The sequence below is a fragment of the Rattus norvegicus genome, chromosome 15, assembly GCF_036323735.1.
Source record: "Rattus norvegicus strain BN/NHsdMcwi chromosome 15, GRCr8, whole genome shotgun sequence".
NCBI lineage: Eukaryota > Metazoa > Chordata > Mammalia > Rodentia > Muridae > Rattus > Rattus norvegicus.
In genome coordinates this window covers 88,429,112-88,453,761 of record NC_086033.1, presented here as the reverse complement: position 1 = coordinate 88,453,761, position 24,650 = coordinate 88,429,112, and the positions used below count along the sequence as shown (strand labels likewise).

Sequence of the window (24,650 nt, the reverse complement as noted above, 5' to 3'; positions counted from 1 at the left end):
AAAGTCTAGGTTTGGTGGTTTCTTATATAACTATACATCCATACTATTGCCCAGTAATTCTTACCAAAAGAAGTACATGCCCGCAAGAAGACTGACACTAGAATATTTATAAGTTTCATTTATAATACCCAAAAGCTAAAACATACCAACCATCCACCAACAAGCAAAAGATAAGAAAAGTATATTTTTATACAACTGGTATCAGGTAAAATTATTCAATAGCAAAGAGGTGATCCACTGACATAACCTGGACCTATCTCAAGCCTTCTGGCTACAGGAAAGACGCTGTATACTCTATATGCTACACTATTTGAAGTAGAAGAAATCATCTGGGTCACAGGAACCCCTTCTGGAGCTGAGGAATAGTGTGTATGGTGACATTGAGTTTTATTGTAAATGACAGTGGTACAGACTGGGTATTTGTTTTTCTCAACGCTGCAGAGCGAGGCTTTGTCTCAAACTTTAAAAATTAAAAAGGGGCTAGGCATGGTGACCCACACCTTTAATCTGAACACTCGGAAGGCAGAGGCAGGTGGATTCCAAGTTCCATGCCAGCCTGCTCTACAAAGTGAGCCCCTGTCTTGAAAAGCCAAAAGTAAGAAAAAGAAAGAATGAAAGAGAGATAGGGAGAGGATGAGGAGGGGACACTCACAAAGAAGGGGAGGGGAAGGGGTTGGGGATGTTGGCCTGGAAACCGGGAAGGGAATAACATTTAAATGTAAATAAGAAATACCCAAGTTAATAAAGATGGAGAAAAAAAAAAAAAAAGAGGCTACTAAGTTGGAAGAAAATCTGGTGAGAGTAGACCAGGAAAGGATTAAGAGGGGGAACAGGGATGAAGAAGATCATGATACACTGTATGCACGTATGAAATGTTCACAGAATAAAAAATATTCTAATTGTAAGATGACATTGAGACATAGAACAGCAAAAATGTAACAACTGCTAACTGTCCTTCCAGTTTTCTATATATTTCTACATATTTGAAAGTTTTAATAGTAAACACCACTAAACGGGGTTTTAAAAGGAAATCACTGAAGATTTTAAGGGAAAAAAAGAAATGGAAGGAAGGGAGGAAGGGAGGAAGAGAGAGAGGAAGGGAGGAAGAGAGAGGAAGGGAGGGAGGGAGGGAGAGAGGAAATCTAGTTTATATTGCATAAGGTTGTGATGCATGCCATGCAAACAATACACTGAAAGGCAGCCAAGCAACAGAAGAAAGTTGCAATTATTTCATAGCATGAAGAGCACGGCATTCAAGGGACTGGGAAGAATGCACAGCGAGAATAAAAGACAAAGATGCCCAAAGAAAGCTTCTAAATATCAGGAATAGAAAAAGGAGTTTTGAGGGCAAAATACAATTTCAATAGGATAGAGACCTAACATAGACAAGGGCCTAGAAGTATCAGATTATTCAACTGGGCAAGCTTGAGAAGGTAAAAAACAGTAATATAAGACAGATAATGTATATTGGTAAACTGGTAAACAAGAAAAGATAACTAGGAAAAACAAAGTAAAAGGCGATGGTGGATCTAAGATGGGAAACGAAAGCAAACAACTACACCTAAAATTCACCTTCCGCCAGACCCCTAGAAGGGTCTCCTGGTGAGCCAATGGTCCTGCCTCTGAAAAGATCTCTAAGGGGCCGTCAGTTTCCTGAAGATGGACCACACAGAGCGGGAACTCAGGCAAGCGCAGAAGCCGCCTTCAAAGGCAGATAAACCAGCACTGTTGTTTGCTACAAAGTTAGCTGCTGCTTCCCACCACACGGATAAATAGAAAGGGGAGGTCATTGCCTCGGGTTGCCTCGGAGGTGTGGCAAACTCAATGCTCATTGTGTCTCTCCAAACACTCATTAACCTCACAGGACTTTGGAACAAGGAAAACCACTGGAATATGCTGTGTTCCTGTTGCCTGGCGGACTATGAGTAACGCCATTTGTTCTGACTTAGGAGTCTGTTGTTTCTGCCAACAACCATGAAACATTAACAGACTAATTCATTCGCTTATGAAAACAGCAGCTATTTCCACGTGACAGGCTCCGCCCCAGTGGTTCCCAACATCCCTAAGCTGCAAACTTTTAATACAGTTAGGTTGTCAAGCTTTGGTGACCCCCCCCTCCAACCCCCAACATAAACTGTTCTTGTGGCTACTTAAAAACTTCAATTTTGCTACTGTTATCAATCATAATGTAAATATGAAAGATATCTAATCATGTGACTCTCGGTGAAATGGTCATTCGATCCCAGAGGGGTCGCAACCCACAGGCTGAGAACCACTGCTCTATGTTTTAGCTATGGTATTTCAATTCTCATGATAAATAATAACTATGAGGTTGTACTAAAATGAGGAAATGATGCTTTAAGATGCGAAGTAACTCATCTAATGTTTGAAAACTTGCAGACAGGAGGCACACAGGATGGTTCAGTGGTTAAGAGTATTTGATGCTCTTCCTATGAGCAGAGTTCAGTTCCTAGCACTCACACCATCAGATGGCTTACAGCACTTGAAACGAAAGTTCCAGGGGATTTTCTGGATTCCTTCCGCAGCAGCATATGCATCCCAGCTCCCTAACTTGATTTTAGCAGTTCAAGCCTCCTTCCTTAGCTGATTTATGAGGTGCAACTTTAATTCTCCAGATACAGAAGTAAAGTACTCAGAACTCTATAGCACAAGTACTTCAAATTTTGTTTCACAGAAAACTTATTGTAGAATTCTTGTTAATATCATCTTAATATGTAAAAGAAGCAAAAGCACTTTGCAGTCAAATATCAGAAATCACTACGGTAAAGTAATCTAAGCTACTCTCTTTTCTAAAGAATTTCTCACAATGTTAGTCTGTTGGATATAATCCAAGAATTCCTATTGTTGGCCTTCTTTCTAGCATATAGTTCAGGAAACTGCTGCTACAATTAACAGTGCCAATTTAATTGTTCAGAAATACCTTTCAAATCTTAGTAGTCACCTTGTTGCAGGGACCTTGTTGAACCTTCGAACTAGAGAACATCAAAGCCAGAATGTAAGCTGGAATTGCAGCTGCAAAACAAGCTAACTACTTAACAGTTAAAGTAGGAGGGGTTAGGGATTTAGCTCAGTGGTAGAACACTTGCCTAGCAAGCACAAGGCCCTGGGTTCGGTCCCCAGCTCCGGAAAAAAAAAGAAAAAAAAAAAAAAAAAGTAGGAAACATCATGCGTGATCTCTTTTCTCTCTGAAATTAGAAAGTTACCAAGACCTGGCAGCTGTACATGTTATCTATTGTCGTGGATCTCTGTAATATTGGACAGGAAATGGGGAGAAAACTAGAGTCAGGAATGGTGATGTGTGGCTGTTATCCTCAGAGGAGGCTGAGGCAGGAGGATCATGACTTTCTTGGCTACTCAGTGGTTGAATGCTTATCCAGAATGCACAATGGCCAGTACGGCAAAAAGGTAATAGTAATCAAGGTGTGGAACCAGCCTGGAGGCCCGCCAACAGATAAGTGGACAAGGAAAATGTATGTACACGTGAGGACGTTTTATTCAGCTGAAAAGAAAGAAAGTACAACAATCTCGGGAAACAGGAAAACAGACGGAGCTGGGAGGATGCAATATGTTAAGTGAAATAAGCCAGGTTCAGAGAGAAAGAGACATTTTCTATCGTAAGAGGAAATGTAGATTTAAATTTATACGCACATACAGATGTGTGTATATGTAGGACACGAAAGTACAAAAAGGACTTATAAAAATCCAATACTCAATATGCTAGCTAAAGCAATAAAAAAAAGCTCTGGATGGCCTAAAGACAAAAAAGGTCCTGGATAAATTGCATACATGGGTTAAAGACAGTAAGCCATTCTGATTACCAGGCGTCACCAGTGTGCACAGCTGAGTCTTAGCTCTTTCAATAAGAGTAAATTCACATAGCACAGCATTTCTTTTATGTCTTTGTCATCATATATTCTTTTCATTATAATTATTATTATTCTTTTTTATTACACTCCAGATTTTATTCCCCTCCCCTCCAACTGTTCCACATCCCATTACCCCACTCCACCCTCGTCTCCCCCAACCCCCATGAGGATGCGCCTCCCCGCTCCCCCCACCCCCGTCCACCCCACCAGACCTCCCCACTCCCTGGGGCCTCCAGTCTCTTGAGGGTTAGGTGCATCTTCTCTGACTGAGCCCAGACTCGTGTGTCCTCTGCTGTATATGTGTTGAGGGCCTGTGCTGCCTGGTTGGTGGTCTGGACGGCACAGCATTTCTCACCCCTATGTACAGTTCCCTATCTCCTGACGGTGGTCTGGACGGCACAGCATTTCTCACCCCTACGTACAGTTCCCTATCTCCTGACGGTGGTCTGGACGGCACAGCATTTCTCACCCCTACGTACAGTTCCCTATCTCCTGACGGTGGTCTGGACGGCACAGCATTTCTCACCCCTACGTACAGTTTCCTATCTCCTGACCTCATCGCCTCTAACGAAGTTGTTTACTGCTCCAGTTTATTAATCATTCTAGAGTTGCAAAATAAAGCCCGAGCTGAAGGCAGCCATAAAATAGGCGAGCCCATTACATAATTGAGCTTCCATGTTGAGCACTAGCTACAGAGGCTCCTCAGAACTGAAATTCAGTTCTATCTCTGCCATGTTCCCAGACGAGGCCCCTCTCAACAAACCACGACTTGTCATCCTAGACACACGAACTTACCATGCAACCACAAAGGTCAAGGAACGAAAACACAAATTTAGACTATAATAAAATTCTCTAATGCTTCTCCCTACAAAGAAAAATAATCCTCTATCTCAAAGAAATAATTTATTTAGAATGACTGGTTTTTGTCCAGGGCCCTTATGGAGTAGCTCCACCCACTCAAATTCTCCATAGCACATAGCTTCAGTCTTGAAGGTGGAAAAAATAGTATTTTATACCCACTTTGAAAGTTTACACAAAAGTAAACTCCAACATTACCTGAAGAGATTTTGAAAGAAAAAATAGCTCAACTAGTTTACCTGTATCAAAAGCAAAGGAGACAATATAATAAATTATTTACTATTAAAACTAAGAGGTTGGGGATTTAGCTCAGTGGTAGAGCGCTTGACTAGCAAGTGCAAGGCCCTGGGTTCGGTCCCCAGCTCCGAAAAAAAAAAAACCTAAGTATCATCCATGGTTGAGGCCAATAAGGAAAAGCAACCCAAAGGAAGGATTCAAATCAAATTATATCACTTGGAGATACAAATGGAAACGGGAAAGATTTGAGAAATAAAACAAGTCTCAATGATAAAGTTATCCAAGATATATCTGTGGCATTTTATTTTTGCAATCACTTAGAAAGGGGAAAACAAAAACTGACAACCTGAAAGGCACCTTCAATAAATTGGCAAGATTTTTTTTCCCAAAACCATTCTGAAAATTGATAACTTTCAGAAAATTAATCTGAATTTTCTGAATAGCCTGGCCATTCAGATGATGTAGAACTCTTACCAAAGAAAAATGAAAAATTAAGCCTCTTCCACTATCCTTCAGATTTATCAAAAGGCACAACACACATGCAGATAGACAGGCAAGGTGACATACAGGACTAACTGTACAATTTTATAAACTCCACATGCAATAGCAACAATATGCACAAATGCTTTTCTTCTCTCCCCCAGGAAATACGTTTCACTAAATTACCTAAAAGTTTGTAAGTGAAAATGCAACAAAGTAAATATTGCTGACAATGATATTTATAATAGTTATCCTCAATGACATCACTACAACACACGGGAGAAAATTCAGAAATTCTGACAAAGAAAATACAGGGTGCATTTCACTTACTGAAACATAGCTTAGTGGTTTGTTTACACCCTTGAGAGGTAAAACTCTGTATTAAATGGAAACTATTTTTTTTTTCAAAAAAGATTCGAATTTTTTTCCCCTAAGGAACTGCTGCACCTCCCACCAAAACCCACACAGGCACACACACGTACACACGCAAAGTAGAGACAGATTTTTTTTTTAAACAAACGATCGCTGTAATACCAACACAATGGAAAAGGGCAAAATGACAAGGTTAACTAGAAGAGAGGCACCTTCCCCATCACAGCTCTTCTCTAGTGGTCCACAGCCCCTCACGCTGGGTTTAACCCTGCTTCACCCCTCTGTAACCTCACACAATTCAGGACGCCGATCGCCTCCCTGACAGGTACGTGCACCCAGCCCCGCCGCTGGGGGACACCACTCACGGCTCACGGGTGTCTGAGTCAGAGGAGGAGGAAACGACGGGAGGGGAAATAGAGCCGGGGCAAGTTGGGGAACGCCGGGGTGGGGGCTTGAGGGGCGCAGGCCGTCCGCTGCGGCCCGGGGCTGGAGGAAAGGTGGGCCGGGCAGGAAGGGGCCCGCCGGGGCGCTGCGCGGCGACCGACCATCTTCCCCGGGGCCCGCGCACTCACCACCTGGTAGCGGCCAGTCCCCAGCTGGTGGTGATCCATCCTGCCCGCCTCGGGGTCCGGCTTCCGAGCGGGCGTGTCTGCCCCGCGCTCAGCTCCCTCGGCCTCCCCGGTCGACGACGCCGTCGCCGCAGAGCCCCTTCCGCTGCCTCGCGTTCTGCCGCCGCGGTCGCCCGGCGGGGCCACTTCACTTCCTGTCGCTCCCTCGGCTGCGGCGGAGACCTCCGCTTCGCTCGCCGATCGGCGTCGGAGCTCCGGGGAGCCGCGCGCGCTACTGAGCATGCTCGGGGCGGACGCGCATGCTCTCTGGCTCCGCCGGCGTCCCATCGGAGGCCCCGCTCCGAAGGTGTCCCTAGGTGGGAGGAGATGGAAAAGTCAGGCAAGTCCCGGGGAGCCCTCTAGGTTGTCAGCCGGTCGGGAGTGGGCGGTGGCAACCGAGGCGGAAAAGAAAAGATCGCCCCACTTGATTGGATTTTCCCGTGAGGGCAGGTTTCACTGTGGGGCGAGCAAATGCATCGTCACTGCAGAGACCTACGTTTAGGAGAGTGGAGGTACCGAATTCCTAGAGCACCTGAGGACAGGTCGCCCTCTTACTGGTCCCCAGCCGAGAGCATCTCTAAAAGATCCATCTCAGGACAGTCCTAAAGAGCTCATTCGAAATCTTAATGAGGCAATGAATTATCAAATATCAGAGCCATAACATATATAAAATCACATATATGTGTGTGTGTGTGTGTGTGTGTGTGTATGTATCTGCTTTTAAAGTCACAGTAAAATTTCAAGGAAGGAAAAAACATTCTTGATTCTGAGCAGAGATAGCCTTCCTCAGTAGACCAGCGCATTTGTTTCAAATGTTAAACCCCATGACAGCCTACCATTATCACCTGGAGTCCATAGATTGCATTGGAGTTCATTTTGAACATTGTACGTTGTAGTTCTGACAAATATGCCCTAACTACGACATTGTTATACCGGACAGTTTCATAACTCTGAAAATCCTGTATAGGGCTTTACCCTCTCCTCTTTCTTTTGGTCCCCTCTTTCTAAGAGATTTACTAATGACTCTTCAGACATATTCTGAGGCCTTTAGAAATAAGAAATGTGAAAGACAGAAGAAAATGATGAGATAGGACTTTGTGTGCTAATACTCAGATATTCCTAAGACTTGATAATGGTAAAGAACCACTTTTTGTGGCGCATCATAATACCCTTTGACTAGCCATCTCTCTCTCTCTCTCTCTCTCTCTCTCTCTCTCTCTCTCTCTCTCTCTCTCTCTCTCTCTCTCTCTCTCTCTCAACAAGCAGAAGACTATGGTGGACCAGCAAAGGTACCTTTTAACCCAAACATCTGCTTATTGTGCCCTGAGATCTATGGCCCCACCTGATCTGGCCCAACTATCTTTTGTAAGATAATTCAAGCCCTTTCTCCATAAATTTTCATGCTGTAGAGATCCCCTAGAGGTTGGGAGAGGGAGACCTGGAAACCATCTATCTCACTTTTCTTCATACATGTACAGAGGAAATTTCAGAAAGAAAGGAAGCCAAATGAAACTGGTTCGACTAGCTAGTCACAACCAAGTTCAATAACTTTGGATAATTATTAACCAGAAAGGTTAAGTCTTATCGATATTTTTTATTTTTCAAATGATTTATCAGATCTCTATTAGAATCATCTTAAAATATCTAATGTTAGCATTGCCAGTCCAGCAATAATAAAAAGCAATTGGTATTGTCATACCTAATTTTCTTTAATTTTCTTATGTTCCACTATAATATATTTTAGATCCCAAGATAATAACCCTCCCATTTAATTGATATTATTAGCATAAGTACTAACTCCTTACAGTATCATCCTGAATAGAATTACCTTTCATGAGTTATACAATGCCCAGTGTTAGCAAAGAAAAATTAACTTCCTATATAACTTGTTATCTGTGAAGGAAATTTAGAATTGAATTACTGTATCCTTTTATTTTCATTAACTACTTAGGGTTCACTTGTCTCTAAATTTTATCACTTCTAAGAAAAGGAGGCCACTGAAAATCAGAGACCTGACTCAAAGTAGACACCCTGAAGCCTGTCAATATATCAACTCTTTCATTTTACCCACAACCAGGTTCTCTGAATGTTTCTACTCACACAGTGCAGATGACATGATTTGAGGACACAATGTATTTTCAGTGAGGAAGTTTGAAAGAGCAATGAGATAGTGAGCTCTGAATCTAGTCACTACCCATGTCCTATTTTAGCCTCCACACAAATCTGCGATGTAGATAGGCATGACTGGAGTCAGTGCTTAACACAGAGACTAAGGGACAGAGAGAACAGCAACTTTACCAATGCTAAAGTCACCAGTAAGGGCTGATAGATTCTAGGGCTCTCAATGTTAGGCACCATGCTAAATAGTGCACCCTAAAAGACGGACAAGTCTCTCCTTTCCCCTTCCTGGCCATCTATAGTGTGGCACTGTGAAGAGATAAAGGAGCGACTCATGATGAGTAGCCAGTCTGACTCTCTTCAATCCCACCCTTTCCATCCATATGAAATCACGATGCTTTCTCCCCATGACAGAGGAGACATCTTGTTCACTGACCTAGGACCTCAACACAGCTCACATGACTCCTGGGCGGCGTCCTGGGAGAAACCCTCTAAATAGAACTGAATCAAGAAATGACAAGATTCTCTAGAGGTCTTAAACAGTATCTGGTAATATTCTCAACACTCAAGCTTTTAGTGACAACTCTACTTACCTAAAAAAAAAACAAAACCTGATGGTGATTCACTGGCCTGAGCCACCTCAAGTAGAACTGTAGAATTTCACTTCGGTTGCCTAACACTTCTTGCTAAGCCAATCAAATTCCATGCCCCAAATTGAGCCACCCAAATATTTACAAGTGCCACACTGCCATACGGGTAGAACATCTGCCCCAGATTCTCTTTCAGGAAAGGCCGGTCATTCATCTGTCAGGAATGTGGGCAACCAGCACCTTCCGGCTGTAGGCTTTGCAGCGTTAGGTCTGCACTGATGCTCTTCCCTGGACAGCAGCCAGCCATTCGCTAGGGAGGCAGCTGGACAGTACTTAATCTGTTCTTTGGAACACCAGACCCCTCTATGCCAAACTCCCCAAACCATGGAGCAGGTACTTTGTCAAATGTGCTTTGTGTTACCGCTGCTCTCCCTGCCCAACTCCCTTCCCCTTCAGACATTGTTAGTCCTCAGTGATTTGCTCACACTCTTAATTTTATGTCAGCGTCAGCTTCCTGTAAAACCCGGCCAACTGTTTGTATCAGTACCAAGATACAAAGTGACAGGATACTATCGATACTATACAATTGTGTTAGAACAACCACAGCTATCACTTTGTGTCCTTAGGTTCTCAGACCCATGGTAACTTTCAGTGCTCTACATTAGCATTTTCTCATAGAGACACCACATGTCTCCAAACTTCACATTAAGAATTACTTTGATGGGGCTGGAGAGATGGCTTAGAGGTTAAGAGCACTGATTGCTCTTCCAGAGGTCCTGAGTTCAATTCCCAGCAACCACATGGTGCCTCACAACCATCTGTGATGGGATCTGATGCCCTCTTCTGGTGTGTCTGAAGACAGCGACAGTGTACTTATATAAATAGAATAAATAAATCTTTCTTAAAAAAAAGAATTACTTTGATGTCCTACAGAACAAAACATGAGGTCATAGCTAATTCTGTATCGGAGACGAGACTTTTCAGTGGGAACTACTCCCACCTTCCCAGAGGCAGAGCCGTTCCCTCCGGGAGGAAACTAATTTCATCCATGATCATCTCTTCTAACCAGGGCTGTTGAACTGCACATACAGATACCAAATTCTTCATCGAGCATCTCATGAGTTTAAGAGTGGAGGAGATAGATGCTGTTGCTGGCAGAGAGCCACAGGTCTAAATCACAAGTCAGCAAGGGGCCCAAGGTCTCCTGGAGAATTTTATTTTGTGTTGCTCTCTTCACACTGTATCACATGTAAATATATGTGTTAGCCTCAAAGTAGCTTCTAGTTTCCGGTGATCGGTGGGACCCAAATCCTAACAGACTATATGTGGCTTTGTATGTGTATCTATAGAGTAACCAAGAAGAAGTAAGATGTCCTCCTGGAGACGTCTAACTATAGCTAACTAAAATCCATGGTCATTTTCTGAACTTTAACGTTTTAAAATGTATTTCCGAACATACCAATTCACTTTAGTAAATGAAAATAAACACATTTATCAACCCGGGATTTTTCAGTATCGCTGTGTCTATTTGTTCTTAAAGCGGTTATAGGCTTGAACCTGAATTTAGCATCATAACCATGTTCCATATTTAGCTGTTATGGGATTTCTGTCATCTGTTCAGCACTACAATTTTAGAGAGAAAAATGTAAAGCAAGCGATTTGACAGTGAGGCACGTGGTGTTTGCTTCTGCTTATTCTCCTCCAGGAGAAAGGGAAAATCTAAAGTGAAGCTAGTCTTCTATGTATCAGAATTCAACGACAGAAACAGACCCAGAAGGGAATATATATTAAGACTGTGTTTGGGAGGGAGGGCTAGAGCGATGGTTCACCATGAAAGGTGAGGTGTACAATCCCAAAAGAATGTATTTTTGCTTTGGGTTTGTTGTTTTTCCCTTTGTTTGCTTTGAGGGTATGATATGAGGTTTGCTTTGCATAGATCAGTGCATGTAGCTGAGAGCGCTGGCAGTGCAACCTGAAGATCCCTCTGGCAGGAGCTAAAGGTTCTGTCTCAGGCAGAAAAATCCTAGGGAAACCAAGTTCTGCTTTTAAATACGCTTAAGCGATCAAATCAGGCCCATTCATATTCTAAAGGCTAACCTTCGCTTAAAGTCAATTGATTAAGAGCTTCAGTCATACTTTAAAATGCCATCCCAGCAACGCTACCTTTGAATGATTAATGGCCACATCGATGTGCTCAACTGGTTAAACATAAGCTAAATGGTTTCTGTAGCATCAAAATGAAGCAAGAATAGAAAGAAGAGGAGAAATAGAAGAAAGGTACAAAAGAGGCAGCTTCTAGATTAAAATACTTTTTAATATTTGCTTCCTGTCAGATTAATCTCATATGAAGTACTTAGGTGTGGTTATGTATGGGGGCCTTACCGGGCAACGATTCAGAAGATCGGCAGTAGGGTTGGCTGTCTTTCAGTCCTGACAATAGAATTAGCACTCTCATTTTTTCCCTGTTGTTTGGTTGGGGACAGCAGATGCAGACAAATCAATAGACACTTTGCATTAGAGAGTTCAAACTTGAATTTGAGCAACACATAAGTCATTAAAATAGTCTCTGCTATGCCCGAATACTTTTAGTTCTTTGAGCGTACTAACGCAAAGCGTTATGCGACTTGTTTTTTCTTTTCTTTTTTTTCTCTCGGCAAGACAATCCCTGTCACTGTAAGAGAGCAGGTGTGACCTGAGCTCTATTTCCTGGTGGGACGGGTTTCCTTTAACTGCTTAATATGTCGCCTCTGTGTAGGAAAAATTAATATGGTGGTGGGAAATACTAGGAAAAGGGCTGTCTACTGCGTATCAGCCCTCCTCCATGAGCACTGTTACTAACATGTTTCCTCCACGGTGAATCTGTGTCTCCTTAGGAAGCATGGCCTGATGTCAAGTCACTGTCTCACCGCTGACAGTGTTGCAACAACAATGTCACCGAGAATGAAGGACATCCAGCATGTAAAAGGGTAAATAGAGATAACAATCAGGCCCAATGTCTTCCCGAGCTCTGTTTTTTCCAAAGCCAAGAAGCAACTCGAACCTGTTTCCTGTCCTTAACTTTCAAGTAGGGAAAGGGCTGATGGGCTCACAGAGCCAAAGAAACATGGGAAACCAAAGGACATTCCTTTGTCATCTCACTTCCCTGGCAAGATCGGCCAGGCCAGGCATGGTGGCACACGAGTGTAATTGCAAAAGTGTCCAGACAGACACGGTGTGTGTGTGTGTGTGTGTGTGTGTGTGTGTGTGTGTGTGTGTGTGTGATTCCTGGAGCTCAGTGGCCAGCCAGTGAGGTCTGCTGGAGGGCTCCAGGTCAGGGAGGGACCCTGCCTAAAGCAAACAGCAAAGTAGATAGTGTCATGAGTTAACACCCATGGTGGTCTCTGCCTCGTGTAACATGTCAAACATGCACATACGTGTGTTCTCTCTCTCTCTCTCTCTCTCTCTCTCTCTCTCTCTCTCTCTCTCTCTCTCTCTTTGTCACACACTCACACACACTGAAACTGAGGGCGTAAAGTTCAGACATTTAGGCTATACCTACAGTCAACTCCCACTTACCTCCCAGCATTGCATAAACTGTTGAAACTTAAATAAAAAAAAAATTCAAAATACTTTTGGCTTTTTCCAACTCATCTGGCTAGAAATAGTCCTCAAAAACACAACTACCATTGTGAATCAATAAAATAGAACTCCAGCAGTCATGAACTCAAGTGTATCAAATTCTTTTTTTATTTATTTATTTATTTATTTTTGTCTTTGTCTAGATGTTTTTTTTTTTTTATTAACTTGAGTATTTCTTATATACATTTCGAGTGTTATTCCCTTTCCCGGTATCCGGGCAAACATCCCCCTCCCCCCTCCCCTTCCTTATGGGTGTTCCCCTCCCAACCCTCCCCCCATTGCCGCCCTCCCCCCATAGACTAGTTCACTGGGGGTTCAGTCTTAGCAGGACCCAGGGCTTCCCCTTCCACTGGTGCTCTTACTAGGATATTCATTGCTACCTATGGGGTCAGAGTCCAGGGTCAGTCCATATATAGTCTTTAGGTAGTGGCTTAGTCCCTGGAAGCTCTGGTTGCTTGGCATTGTTGTACATATGGGGTCTCGAGCCCCTTCAAGCTCTTCCAGTTCTTTCTCTGATTCCTTCAATAGGGGACCTATTCTCAGTTCAGTGGTTTGCTGCTGGCATTCGCCTCTATATTTGCTGTATTCTGGCTGTGTCTCTCGGGAGCGATCTACATCCGGCTCCTGTGTGTATCAAATTCTTTTCGAAGAGATAAAACAGCTAAATTCATTGCCAAGAAATAAAAAACAAACAAACAAAAAAAAAAGGAAGTATAAATTGGCCTGGATTCTCTTCAGGTTTATGCTTTGGGAAATATAAGACAAATGCAATAAAATATTTTCCCAGACAAATCATTTCTTTGCAAATACAGGAGGTAGCATCAGTTGCACATGTTCAGGCTTAAAAGCAAACAATCCTTTCCATTTACATAGAGCTGAATATGTAAGAAAACCTAAGTGCAGACATACAGTAAATAGATTGATTCTCTTGCTCTTGACTAAGTCTCCACTGTGTGACCATGGCCACTTTGAAGTTTCCTAAGACATTACAACTCCACTGTCCAATATGAGAGGCCCTAGTCACATATGGTCATTCACATACAAACTCAATAGTACTACAAATTGGGGTTTGTTTTTCTTTCTTTCTTTCCTTCTTTCTTTCTTTCTTTCTTTCCTTCTTTCTTTCTTTCTTTCTCTTTCTTTCTTTCTTTCTCTCCCAAGACATTTCGAATATCCAGTTGCCACAGGTAGGTTTAGTGGTCCCCATGCTGGTCACCATAGATATAGAACACTTAGATCACAGTAAAGTCCACTGTGCATTGTTGTTCAGTCAACATCCTCTTCTGCACCTTAAACTGTCTCCCCCTTCCCTCACTTCCCGAATGAGCCAACCAGGTCTGCAGTGACCTTGTTCTCAGCTTTGCCAAGGCTCAGCAATGTCGCCCCTGGGTAAAGCAACCTGCTGAGCTGGTTCGCACATCTTTAAATCATGATAATTCCTTCCCTATCCGCCTCTCAGATTGCTGTGACGCTCAAGGTAAAAGTGTAACCTACAAGTACAAAGGAGACCCTGTTCCCATCAGTACGGTTCCAGTGGCTGTCAGGGTTTTAAAAAAAAAAAAAAGCTGTAAAATGTTTGCACTTAAATTTTGGAATAAGTATTAACACGGAAGTTGAGTGAGGTCTTCCAACTTCTCCAGGTCGTATGTTTTTTTCTAGTATGACTGAGCTTACACTGTGCATACCAAAGTCCTCATGAAATAATAGACTTCACTGTATGTAATCAGAAAATATGTCTGAAGTAGTTTATCCAGTAGTAAAATCATGACGTGGCATATTAGTCATCATAATTACGGTAGTAATGTTGCTGGCAGTTTTGCTGACTGTCCCGTCTCACCGTATTCTTAAAGTAAACACAAGGAGTAAACACTATTGCTGCTAGCTTTTCACATAAAAGAAAACTTACAGCCTGAAGAAATCTATCAAAAGGTCTGTCAGGGAAGACTGATGTGTAATATATTACAGTTTTACTTTAACAATATTTTATTTCAATATAACCACATGTAAGAAAGCATAGAACTCCTAAGTCCATATCTTGGTGACTTTTGAAAACTACATAATACTGTGTAGTTAGAATCTGAATTAATAATTCTATATCTATACAATTATTTCCAGAACACACAAAATACCACAGAGACTTCCTATCTTTTCCCTTGTGCAAGAAAATAACAATTATTTTTACTTGTAGCACTAAGAATTCATTTTAACTTTTTAAAAATTTACGTTGGGGTTGGGGATTTAGCTCAGTGGTAGAGCGCTTGCCTAGGAAGCGCAAGGCCCTGGGTTCGGTCCCCAGCTCTGAAAAAAAAAAAAGAAAAAAGAAAAAAAAAGAAAAAAAATTTACGTTACTGTTTCATTTGTTTAACCGTATATTGTCCATTTTTATTCATATTAAGTGTGGCTGTATATCTACTTTGCCACTGATTATCTATTGGTGAATGTGGCAGCAATATTTATTGGCGGAATATCTATTGGTGACTTATTTACATGTTTTCCTGGGTAAGCATGGTTCATATTCCTCTCCTGGGACTGCCACTGGAAAGTACCATAGACTGTGTGGTTTAAGAAACAGAAACGGGGCTGGAGAGATGGCTCAGTGGTTAAGAGCAATGGGTACTCTTCCAGAGGTCCCGAGTGCAATTCCCAGCAACTTCATGGTGGCTCACAACCATCTGTAATAGGATCTGATGCCCTCCTTCTGGTGTGTCTGAGGACAGCTACAGTGCACTCATATACATAAAATAACTAAATAAATCTTTTAAAGAGGGAGAGAAAGAGGGAGAGGGGGAGGTATTCTTTCATAGTATCGCAGGTTAGAAGTTCAAGACCAGGTGTCAGCAGGTCTGCTTCCTTCAGGTATCTGTGAGTCAGCTCCATGCTGTGCCCCACCCCACCCCCCACTTTACTTTCTGAGTTCTGTGGTGTGTATATGTATCACTCATTCTGTCTTCATCACCTCACGATATTCCCCATGTGCCTGTGTGTACTAGTTTCCATCCTACATGGTCTCAGGCTAGTGGGTTAGGGCCCAAAGTGCGGCCTGACCTCACCCTATCTCCACACCGTTATTTCCTCATAAATTCAAGTTCACAAGCCAGAGCTTCCAACACAGGAGTGTAAGAGGTGCAAAGCAATCGAACCCTAAGAGGCACATTGGAAACTATGCTGCTAAAAATCTTCTCATACACATTTTGATGAATTAGATTAATTCATGTTTTAAACTGTGTGTCCCTGAAAGTACATATGCAGGATTAGAAGTATGTGTATAATAAATGTTTGTATAAATAAATGTATGTTTCTATGTTTATATATTTTCGCTTTAGCTGATGCCGCAAAATTGTTTTCCAGAATGATTATAAGATTTTATTTTCTCTCCTAATCGGTATATGTGAATTAAAATAGATCCACAGCTTTCCAAACATTTGGGTTTTTTTTTTTTTCCTTAAGTTTTAACCATTCAGGGAGCTGAAGAGAAGGCTCAGCAATTGTGAGTACCAGCCTCAGCAATTGTGAGTACCGGCTGCTCCTCCAGAAGACCTCAGTTCAAGTCCCAGCACCCACACGGTAGCTCCCAGCCATCTGGAACTCTAGTTCCTGGGGCTCCAACAGCCTCTTCTGGCAAGAGGTGCACAGATACACATGCAGGCAAAACACCCATACATACAAGATATGATTTTTAAATTTAATTTTAGCCAATTTTTGAGTCTTGCTAAATTTGAATCCATATAGATGTATCTTGGTCATCTTATCTTAGCTGCTCATTTGTCTACTGTCTATAACATTTTCTTTTCATATTGGATTTGGCACCATTTAAAATGGGTCCTTTGCTAGATATAGCTTTGAAGTTAGCAATGGACATAGATTCCATTTCCATTCTTCTTGGTCTTAGGAGGTAAGCTTCAAGAGGTAGACACATGGTTGACTTTTCTCCTTTTCTGTATTATTCTCCAGTGTCTTTGAAATGCCTGCTTTAGAGTTTCTGTAGCTATGAGAAAACACCATGACAAAAAGCATCATGGAGGGTAACGAATTTGTTTCATACTCTTTCAGACAGCAGTCCATTGTGAGTACTTTATGTACTCTCATTGACTGATGGTTTCTATTCAATCACAATGTTGAGATGATGACAAAGTGCTATTTCATTTAATACATATTTTCATTCTCAATCACGCAGTACAAGCGAAGTTTGAAGCCTCTAATGGTTCTTGAATTCCCCCAAGTGTAAATGGGGTCTGACCACTTAACTGCATGTCCTTTCTATTTTTATCTATTATTGTGTAGACAGAGTCTCTTAGGATCCTCAACTAGGTATGGCTTCTATAATTAGTTAAAATGTAACTGAGGTTTTCAAATGTTACCTTATTAGTATGGTAAAAAAAATAAGAAATTTACCATATTAATCATACATTAAACACAGTTGTATTTTCTTGTCTCTACCACCACCATCATCATCTTCATCCAGAATTTTCACCATTGCATCCTGTGACTGTGCATACTGAACACTAACTGTATCCTTTCTCCTCGTCTCTGGGACTCGGTCACCTTTCTGCTCTCTGCTTCTGCCACTCTGTCTGATGAAAGTACTTCCTGTTTGTGAAATTAGGTAATATTTGTCTTTGACTTATTTCAATTACCATAAATTTTTCAAAATTCATCCATGTTGGGCTGGTGAGATGGCTCATTAGAGGGTGGAACCTGCTATCAAGCCCAGTGGCCTAAGTTCCATTGCCAGAATCAACATGATGGAGGGAGAGAACTCACACACACACACACACACACACACACACACACACACGCAACAAATGTCTCAAACCATATTCCAATTAATGTCAGAATTTCATTCATGTGAACAGCATGTGTTAGGGCTGTTTATTTGGCTAAATAATGTTCTTATTTATATAATTATTTTAATGGAAATGAGATACTTTAATCTGTTACTACAGTCCAAGGCAAACTGAAGTTTAAAAGCTGGTTATGTCACTAGGTATCAGTTGACCTTGGCTAAGTCGACTATTTTAATTTTCTCATTAAAAATAAAAAATGAACAAATCCACCTCACTGTAGTGGAGTGAAGACTTAATAAGAAAACAAACTGTCTAGTATCTAGAGCCCGTCAAATAGTTGGGTATCTCTCCGTTGGCAGCTGGACACAGTTCACATCGATAGCAGACAATTGAGGAGTTTGCACCACACATCTGAGAAGACGTCCAGACTGATGTACGCAATACGTATTTTGTTTTATGAAAAGTCATCTTGGGTCAAATACACATGGCCCATCCCCAAGATACTTTTAGCTTCTACAGTATACTAAAATCAATGAAGGGAGACAAGGCTAATTTGTGAAGCATGTACTTTGTCTTCCGCCCGTAATCTATTTGCCAACCTCAGAGAGGTTAAAAGTGTCCATCCAAAAGTCTCGCTTAAGCAGCACCAACTTTGTTTCTCAGAAAAATAAAAACCATACCTTTAAGGGAAAATGGACTCAATGACTTATACATATAGAAGAACATCTTCAAGAGTCAGCTGAAGATTAACTAATTCCCAGGGTGAGCAGTGACAAAACTTTTCAGAAAGGTTCTTAATTTCAAGTTTGTTAAAGATGTGTGCGTGTATCCATGCTTCTGTGGGTGTGGTAGCTGAAAGGTCAGCTTTTTTAAAATTTATTTATTTATTAGGGGCGGAGGTTCTGCCTATGTGTCACAGTGTGTATGTAGAGGTCAGAGAACAGCTGTAGAAAAGTCAGTTCTCTCCATCAACCGTGGAGCTTCTTGGGATCAAACTTGAGTCATCAGGCTTGGCGGCCATCTTGCTGAGCCATCTTCCAGGCCCCCCACCTTACTTTGTGAAGAATCCTCCCAACACCTAGAGTCCTCCGTTTCAGCTCTACTAGCTGGCCAAGGAGCTATGAGATCTGTCTGTCTCTGTCCGCCCCACTCTCCACCAGTCCCACAGCACTGGGGTCACAGTCACATACACCACACCTACATTTTATGTCGATTTTATTTCAAACTCAAACCCGGGTTCCCATGCTTGTGTGGAGAGCACTTAACCCACTGACCCATCTTTACCAGTCACCTAGTACTTGAGTGGATTTTATAGTTTTTTAAAAGTTGCCTCTCATAAAATACTAATAAACCATACAGAACCATTACGTATGCTTTATGACTTTAATGGCTAGAGTTTGGAAATTAAATTTCCAAAAAGGAAGGCAAACAATTAAATTTTGGCTTTTTTTCCCCCCAAACATAGCTTCTAGGGAAGAGTAAGCCTAATAATTTTCTATATTTGTTTTGCTTGGTTTGGTTTGGTTTGGTTTGGTTTGGTTTGGTTTGGTTTGGTTTGGTTTGGTTTGGTTTGGTTTGGTTTGGTATAGCCCAGGCTTGCCTCTAGCAGTCAGTCATCTTATTGCTTCTGCCTTGGCCTCACTCTAAATGCTGGGATTAAAGGTCTGAGCCACCACACCCATCTCTATTTTTAAATCTTCCTCTCTTTTTCACTTAACGTTGGAAAGCAGTATCATACTCATGTGTTTTTAAAGTGATGAGAAATTTTGTGGTCATGCTTTAGAATTTAATAATGTCCTTTTAAATCTCTTGTAAGCAAGTTATTTCAAGAGAGGTAATGATAGCAAAGTAATTACTAAATATCCACAAATTCATTGGTTCACATCCCAGACCTCCCAAAACCAGATAATAGCAGAACACTGAGAAGTTGCTTTCTCTCTTCAGATTTTTAACTGAAAATACAAAACTCTTAGCTACCTGATGAAGCTGGTATCAGAGTTAAATATGACAATATATTTAAAATATTTGCAGCGGCATCCCTTTTATTAGCACCTTAAAACCTAGGTATGGTATTCTAAAGACTGAAATGTTAAGACAATACCTTTAATAGAGAGCATTGACGTTCAGTGAGATCACGAGTAGTCCTAATCTCATAAACTTAGAATCTTTTCTAAGAAAAGAAAGAGAAACCAGAGACTCCATTTCCTCTCTACACAGAAGAAAAGTCCCATTGTGATACTGAAAGGAGACCGCATCACGAGTCAGAAGAGAGGCTTCTGCAAGCATCAACACTCACCCCTCTGCCTGGACTCCTAGCCTGGGATCGGTGGGAAAGTAGATCTTGTTGCTTAAGTGACTCAGTCAGGACATTTTGTTAGGGAGTCCTTGGCAGATTGAGATATGTCTATAGATCATATCGAATATCCATCTCTCTCTCTATATATATATATATATAGAGAGAGAGAGAGAGAGATTGAATGTACATATGTATATAGAGACTGAATTCTATAGATAGATATAGATTTTCAATATGAATATATATAGTATATGTGAGTATGTGTGGAGAGATGCTCACACTTGTGGGTGCAAATTTCTATGTGTGTGCTTTTGTGTTTGGAGAGAGAGAGAAAGAGAGAGAGAGAGGAGTGAATGTGCATATGTGGAGAGAGAAAGAGAATATGTGTGTGTGTGTGTGGAGAGAGAGAGAGAGAGAGAGAGAGAGACAGAGAGAGAGACAGAGACAGAGACAGAGACACATGTATAGTCTGAGGGTCTTTCTTGATCGCTCTTCCTTCTGATTCTTTTGTGACATGTCTCCCTCAGACCTCAGAGTTTGGTGATAACTAGTCTCTCTCACTAACTTGCTTAGAAACACACCCCTTCCTCCACCTCCAAGGCTGAAATTACAAGTGGGTCTGCCCTTTCTCCCAGTATTTACATGGGTTCTGGGCACCCAATCTCCTTGGCTATGTGGCAAATATTTTACCTACTGGGTGGTCTTCCTACCCTCTGATTTAGAATTGTTTAGAGATACTGTATCCACAATGCATTTTCAGTTTAAAGTTCAATAATTTGAAGTCAAGCAATACAACAGAATTCTCAATTTTTCATGTATGTGATAATCTTGTAATTTTATTTGCTTGGTTTCCTGAGGGAACTATTTCCTGAAAAAATGGTGTGCATGAGGAATGCCCTAGGCAGTATCCAAGGCATGCCAGAGTTTCCAGCCTTCAGCACTGTGAGAAAACCACTTCTTTGTCTCCAACACCTACTCTACAGGACTTACTATAGGACCTGAACAAAGACATACATATCAGTGGAAGAACTCTTCCTAACGAATCAGAACATATGTGCTCCTGTAGCTTAAAAAATAAAGCTCCAACAGAACTTCTTACTCTCACGTATATGGTAATTGAGTTTGTCTTTTCGGAAAAGTTCTTCTGACTTTAACCACAGAAAATATAAAAATGCAATCAATTTAAGGTCATTGAGCCACAGCTGTAGGAGGCACCATAGGTCAGTGGTTCTCAACCTCCCTAATGCTGTGGCCCTTTAATACGGTTGCTCATGTTCTGGTGATGCCCATTTCATAAGTGTAATTTTGCTACTGTAATGTATGAGTCATGACATAAAAACGAAAGGGGTCCAGACCCACAGATTGAGGACCACTGCCATAGATCAATAATCAGGAAATAAAATCAATGTTTTAAGTGTTCTTTGCTAACACCCCCCACAAAAAAACAAACTCTTTATAAACTCAAAAATCGAAACAATAGTATTTATATAGCGTTAAGTAATAAGTTGAATAATTATAATGAAAAATAAATAAATAAAGGTACTCGTTAGTATGGCTACCATAAAAATGAGACAAAAAAGAAGGCAAAGCTAACAAATATTAGCAAGGTTTTTCGAAAAATTGGACTTTTTGTGCACTGCTGCTGAGACTGGACAGTATACGGCTACTGCAGAGGACGGGAAACATTGTTTCAGAAATTAAAAGTAGAAGTTGTCCTATGAAGTTGTCCTATGACCCAATAACCTCAAATATAACTAAAAGAATATTTCCACACCTATATTCAATGCAGCATAATTCAAATATATTCATATGAATTGTAAATATATGGTGGATAATATGCAGCCTTAAAATGTGAGAAATTCTGTCACAGCAGGATTCTGTTACAGTGTGTGTAAACCCTGAGGGAAATCAGGTAACCACAAAAATATACTCTGTGTTCCATTTGCATGAGGCACAATCATAGAGAATAGGACATAGGTTGCCAGGATTTGCAAGGAGCTAGGGGAGGAGTTTACCATCTTATGAGACAGGACTTGAGCTTCCCAAGATGAAGCACTCTGGAGAAAGATGATGGTCGTGCACTTAAAATGGTTAACATGGAGGGGTTGGGGTCTTGGCTCAGTGGTAGAGCGCTTGCCTAGCAAGCGCAAGGCCCTGGGTTCGGTCCCCAGCTCCGAAAAAAAAAAAAAAAAAGGTTAACATGGTATATTTTGTTACGTATATTTTGCTACAAAAGTATAAAAAAATTAAAGAAAAAATTATCTTTGTCCTATTTGCAACAGAAAGCAAACATCCTTACAGAGCAAGACAAAGTATTTAGTTCATTGGTTTGTGAATCCAGCATGATGTACAACTGATCCCAAATACCTGGAAGAATAAGGTTCCGCTTCATTGCAGTAAAAAGACTTACCATTTCTAGTTCATGTGGGGATGCTGACTAATAGTTAAGATGATTATAGAAACATAAAAGGTCAATGATAAGCGCCAGCAGAGGTGGGAAGGAATAAGCTGATTCACTCAGTTAAAGCACTCTTCATGGTAAGAAGTAAGGGGTGAACAGTGGATCGGAAATTTTGACCTACTTTGCAGAGGTTCAAAGATGAACGTGAACAGACAGGACATGCAAGCAATCAAACGGAGACCGTTGGTCGGACTTAAGAGCTGCATCAGGAAACTCAGTAGCCCATGCAGGGAAGAGAAATGAAAGTCCAGAAAGCCAATACAAAACGGAACAAAAGCAAAAGCAAACAACACAAGAGGCAACTGAGTGTAGATCAGTTAGCTTGGTCGAGTGTAGACACACATCTGAGTCACATGTATATTTTAATCTTTTAAATCACCAGACATTTGTAAAATGGACTACGTGAACTCTGAAATCTTGTCACTCTTCACAATTCAGCTGAGCCAGGTATGGTGACTCAGGCGCACACCTTTTAACACAGCACTAGGAAACAGGAGGTGGGTCTCTGAGTTAGAAAGACGCTAGGCTCATCTACAGAGTAAGTTCCAGGACAGGCAGGCAAGGCCTACTCAGAGAGACCCTGCCTCAGCTGGGGAGGAGGGAGGGGATGACAGTTAAAACTTAGAATATTAAACCTAAAAGTGACCGTTTGAAATGTTAATTTGCATTCTAATATTTCTTTCCAGGATAAACCATGTTGCCTTAATATTTTTATTTCAGGCATTCAGTGATTTATACAGAATAAACTTCAGTGGTATCTCTGTGGACTCTGTCTTTTTAATTATGCATTATGGTTTCCAATTTTGTGTTTTTATTGTATGTGTGTTTGTGTTCTTTCTCTCTCTCTCCTTTTTTTTTATGATTTGCCTTTTTTAGTCTGGCACATTTGCTTTTTGGTTGCTTTCTTTTTTCTAAAAAGAAAGAGAACAAAGGTGTGGAGTTGGGTAGGTGAGGAGATGGGGAGTGTCTGGGAGGAGTTGGGGTAGGGGAACCATGACAAGAATATACTGTATGAAAAAATATTTTCAATTGAAAAGGAAAGAGAGCACCTATAACAATCTATTATGGGCCTGTGGTATACTGTGAGGGCCACAAAAAACGAGTCTGATCCCCACCCTTTAAGGAACTCAGCTTCAATAGCTAAAACAGAAAGGGATCCCTGTAGGCCCTTCCTTTTAAGGAGTAAGGAGCGAGGTGAATAGCGGGCTACAGGTACTCCAAGATGCAGCGCTTCCGAGCTACACAAATAAAACTGGAAAACAAGAATGAACCATGCCCGGAGGGATTACAGGTGGCAAGCACTCTTCCGGGAAGGAGTGATGAACGATTTGTCTGCCTGGTTAGTGAGGGCTCCATAATTAAGAGCTCTGTTTGGTGTGCTGAAGTTTTGGGTTTTATCCTGAAACCAAGGAGATTCATTGAATACCTCTAAAATATGAATTTACAACAGTCTGTCTGAGGCTGGTATAATACTGCAGGAGAATGGCGACATACAGAGCACCCACAGAGCGACTTTATCCCTGTGGACACTCAGAGACAGAGAGCAAGGCAAGGCGCCACTGAGGAAAAGATGTGACCCAGTGTATCGGTGGCCAGCCTGACGCAGTGTCTGGAGAAGGGTCTCAGGAGCAAACGCTTAAATAAAAATTCTCCTATCAAACCAGGCTTGGTGACCCAGCCACTCAGGAGTTCAAACCAGCCAGGGATACATAGTGAGACCCTGCCTTTGGGGATAAAAAAAATAAAAAATGTTATGGTTTAGTCAAGTTTTCGGTGGGTCATTCCACTCTGTATCAAAGGGCTTGACAGTCAAAAAACAAAACAAAAACAAAACCGGGAGAGAGGAGATGACCCTTAGAGAGCCAAGGGAAAAGCCTTTGATTAAACATCAAAGTGTCCTCATTGTTCCAAGGCAATCAAGATGCCAAAGGGGGGAAGTGGAGACAGGGACTAGATGTGAGTAAACTTCCCAGGAGCTGGGCTAATGCTGGTCACTCGGCAGGAACAAAGCGCTAAAAAACAAACAGGCGGAAGAGGTGGTCAGGAATTGTAGTTTTCTTGCCTGGCTATTCCCCTTTTCACAGCGAATCTGATAGTGAGAAGCCAAGACCTTAGCGAAGTCATCAGTGCTAGGGAGGGATGGTAAGGGTATGCGGAGCACTGACTGGCCAGTGGGCGAAATCCTTGGCCCCTCTGGGTTAGATCGCTGCAGCAGATGGATGCCACGGGGCACAATGGTCTTCCTTCCTTCAGGAAAGCCTGCCCACATTCAACTTGAAAAGGTAGTGGATACATTTTAAAAGTAAATGTGCTTTATGCCATGTGGGAAACACAAACTCGA

General features: G+C 41.6%; 1 protein-coding gene and 1 long non-coding RNA gene across 6 annotated transcripts in view; one reads left to right on the top strand and one right to left on the bottom strand.

The window, feature by feature from the left end:
• The window catches only part of Ndfip2 (Nedd4 family interacting protein 2), a 106,334-nt gene that overhangs the window by 47,120 nt on the left and 34,564 nt on the right, over positions 1-24,650 (bottom strand). For 2 of the 3 annotated variants that reach the window (XM_063274468.1, XM_063274469.1), the window contains exon 2: positions 6,407-6,755. In XM_063274468.1, the coding sequence (XP_063130538.1) occupies positions 6,407-6,755 (349 nt within the window). Of the gene's footprint in view, positions 1-6,406; positions 6,831-24,650 lie in introns of those variants that run through there. The other variant, NM_001108390.2, reaches the window with a different exon arrangement.
• Positions 7,116-23,185, top strand: LOC120097070 (uncharacterized). 3 transcript variants are annotated; one of them, XR_010058232.1, is made up of 4 exons: positions 7,116-7,731; positions 12,024-12,116; positions 17,231-17,371; positions 19,770-23,185. It is a non-coding gene; the product is annotated as an uncharacterized LOC120097070 (long non-coding RNA). The 3 variants fall into 3 exon arrangements; XR_005494258.2 differs by lacking the exon at positions 17,231-17,371; XR_010058231.1 differs by lacking the exons at positions 17,231-17,371; positions 19,770-23,185 and having other exon boundaries at positions 12,024-13,475.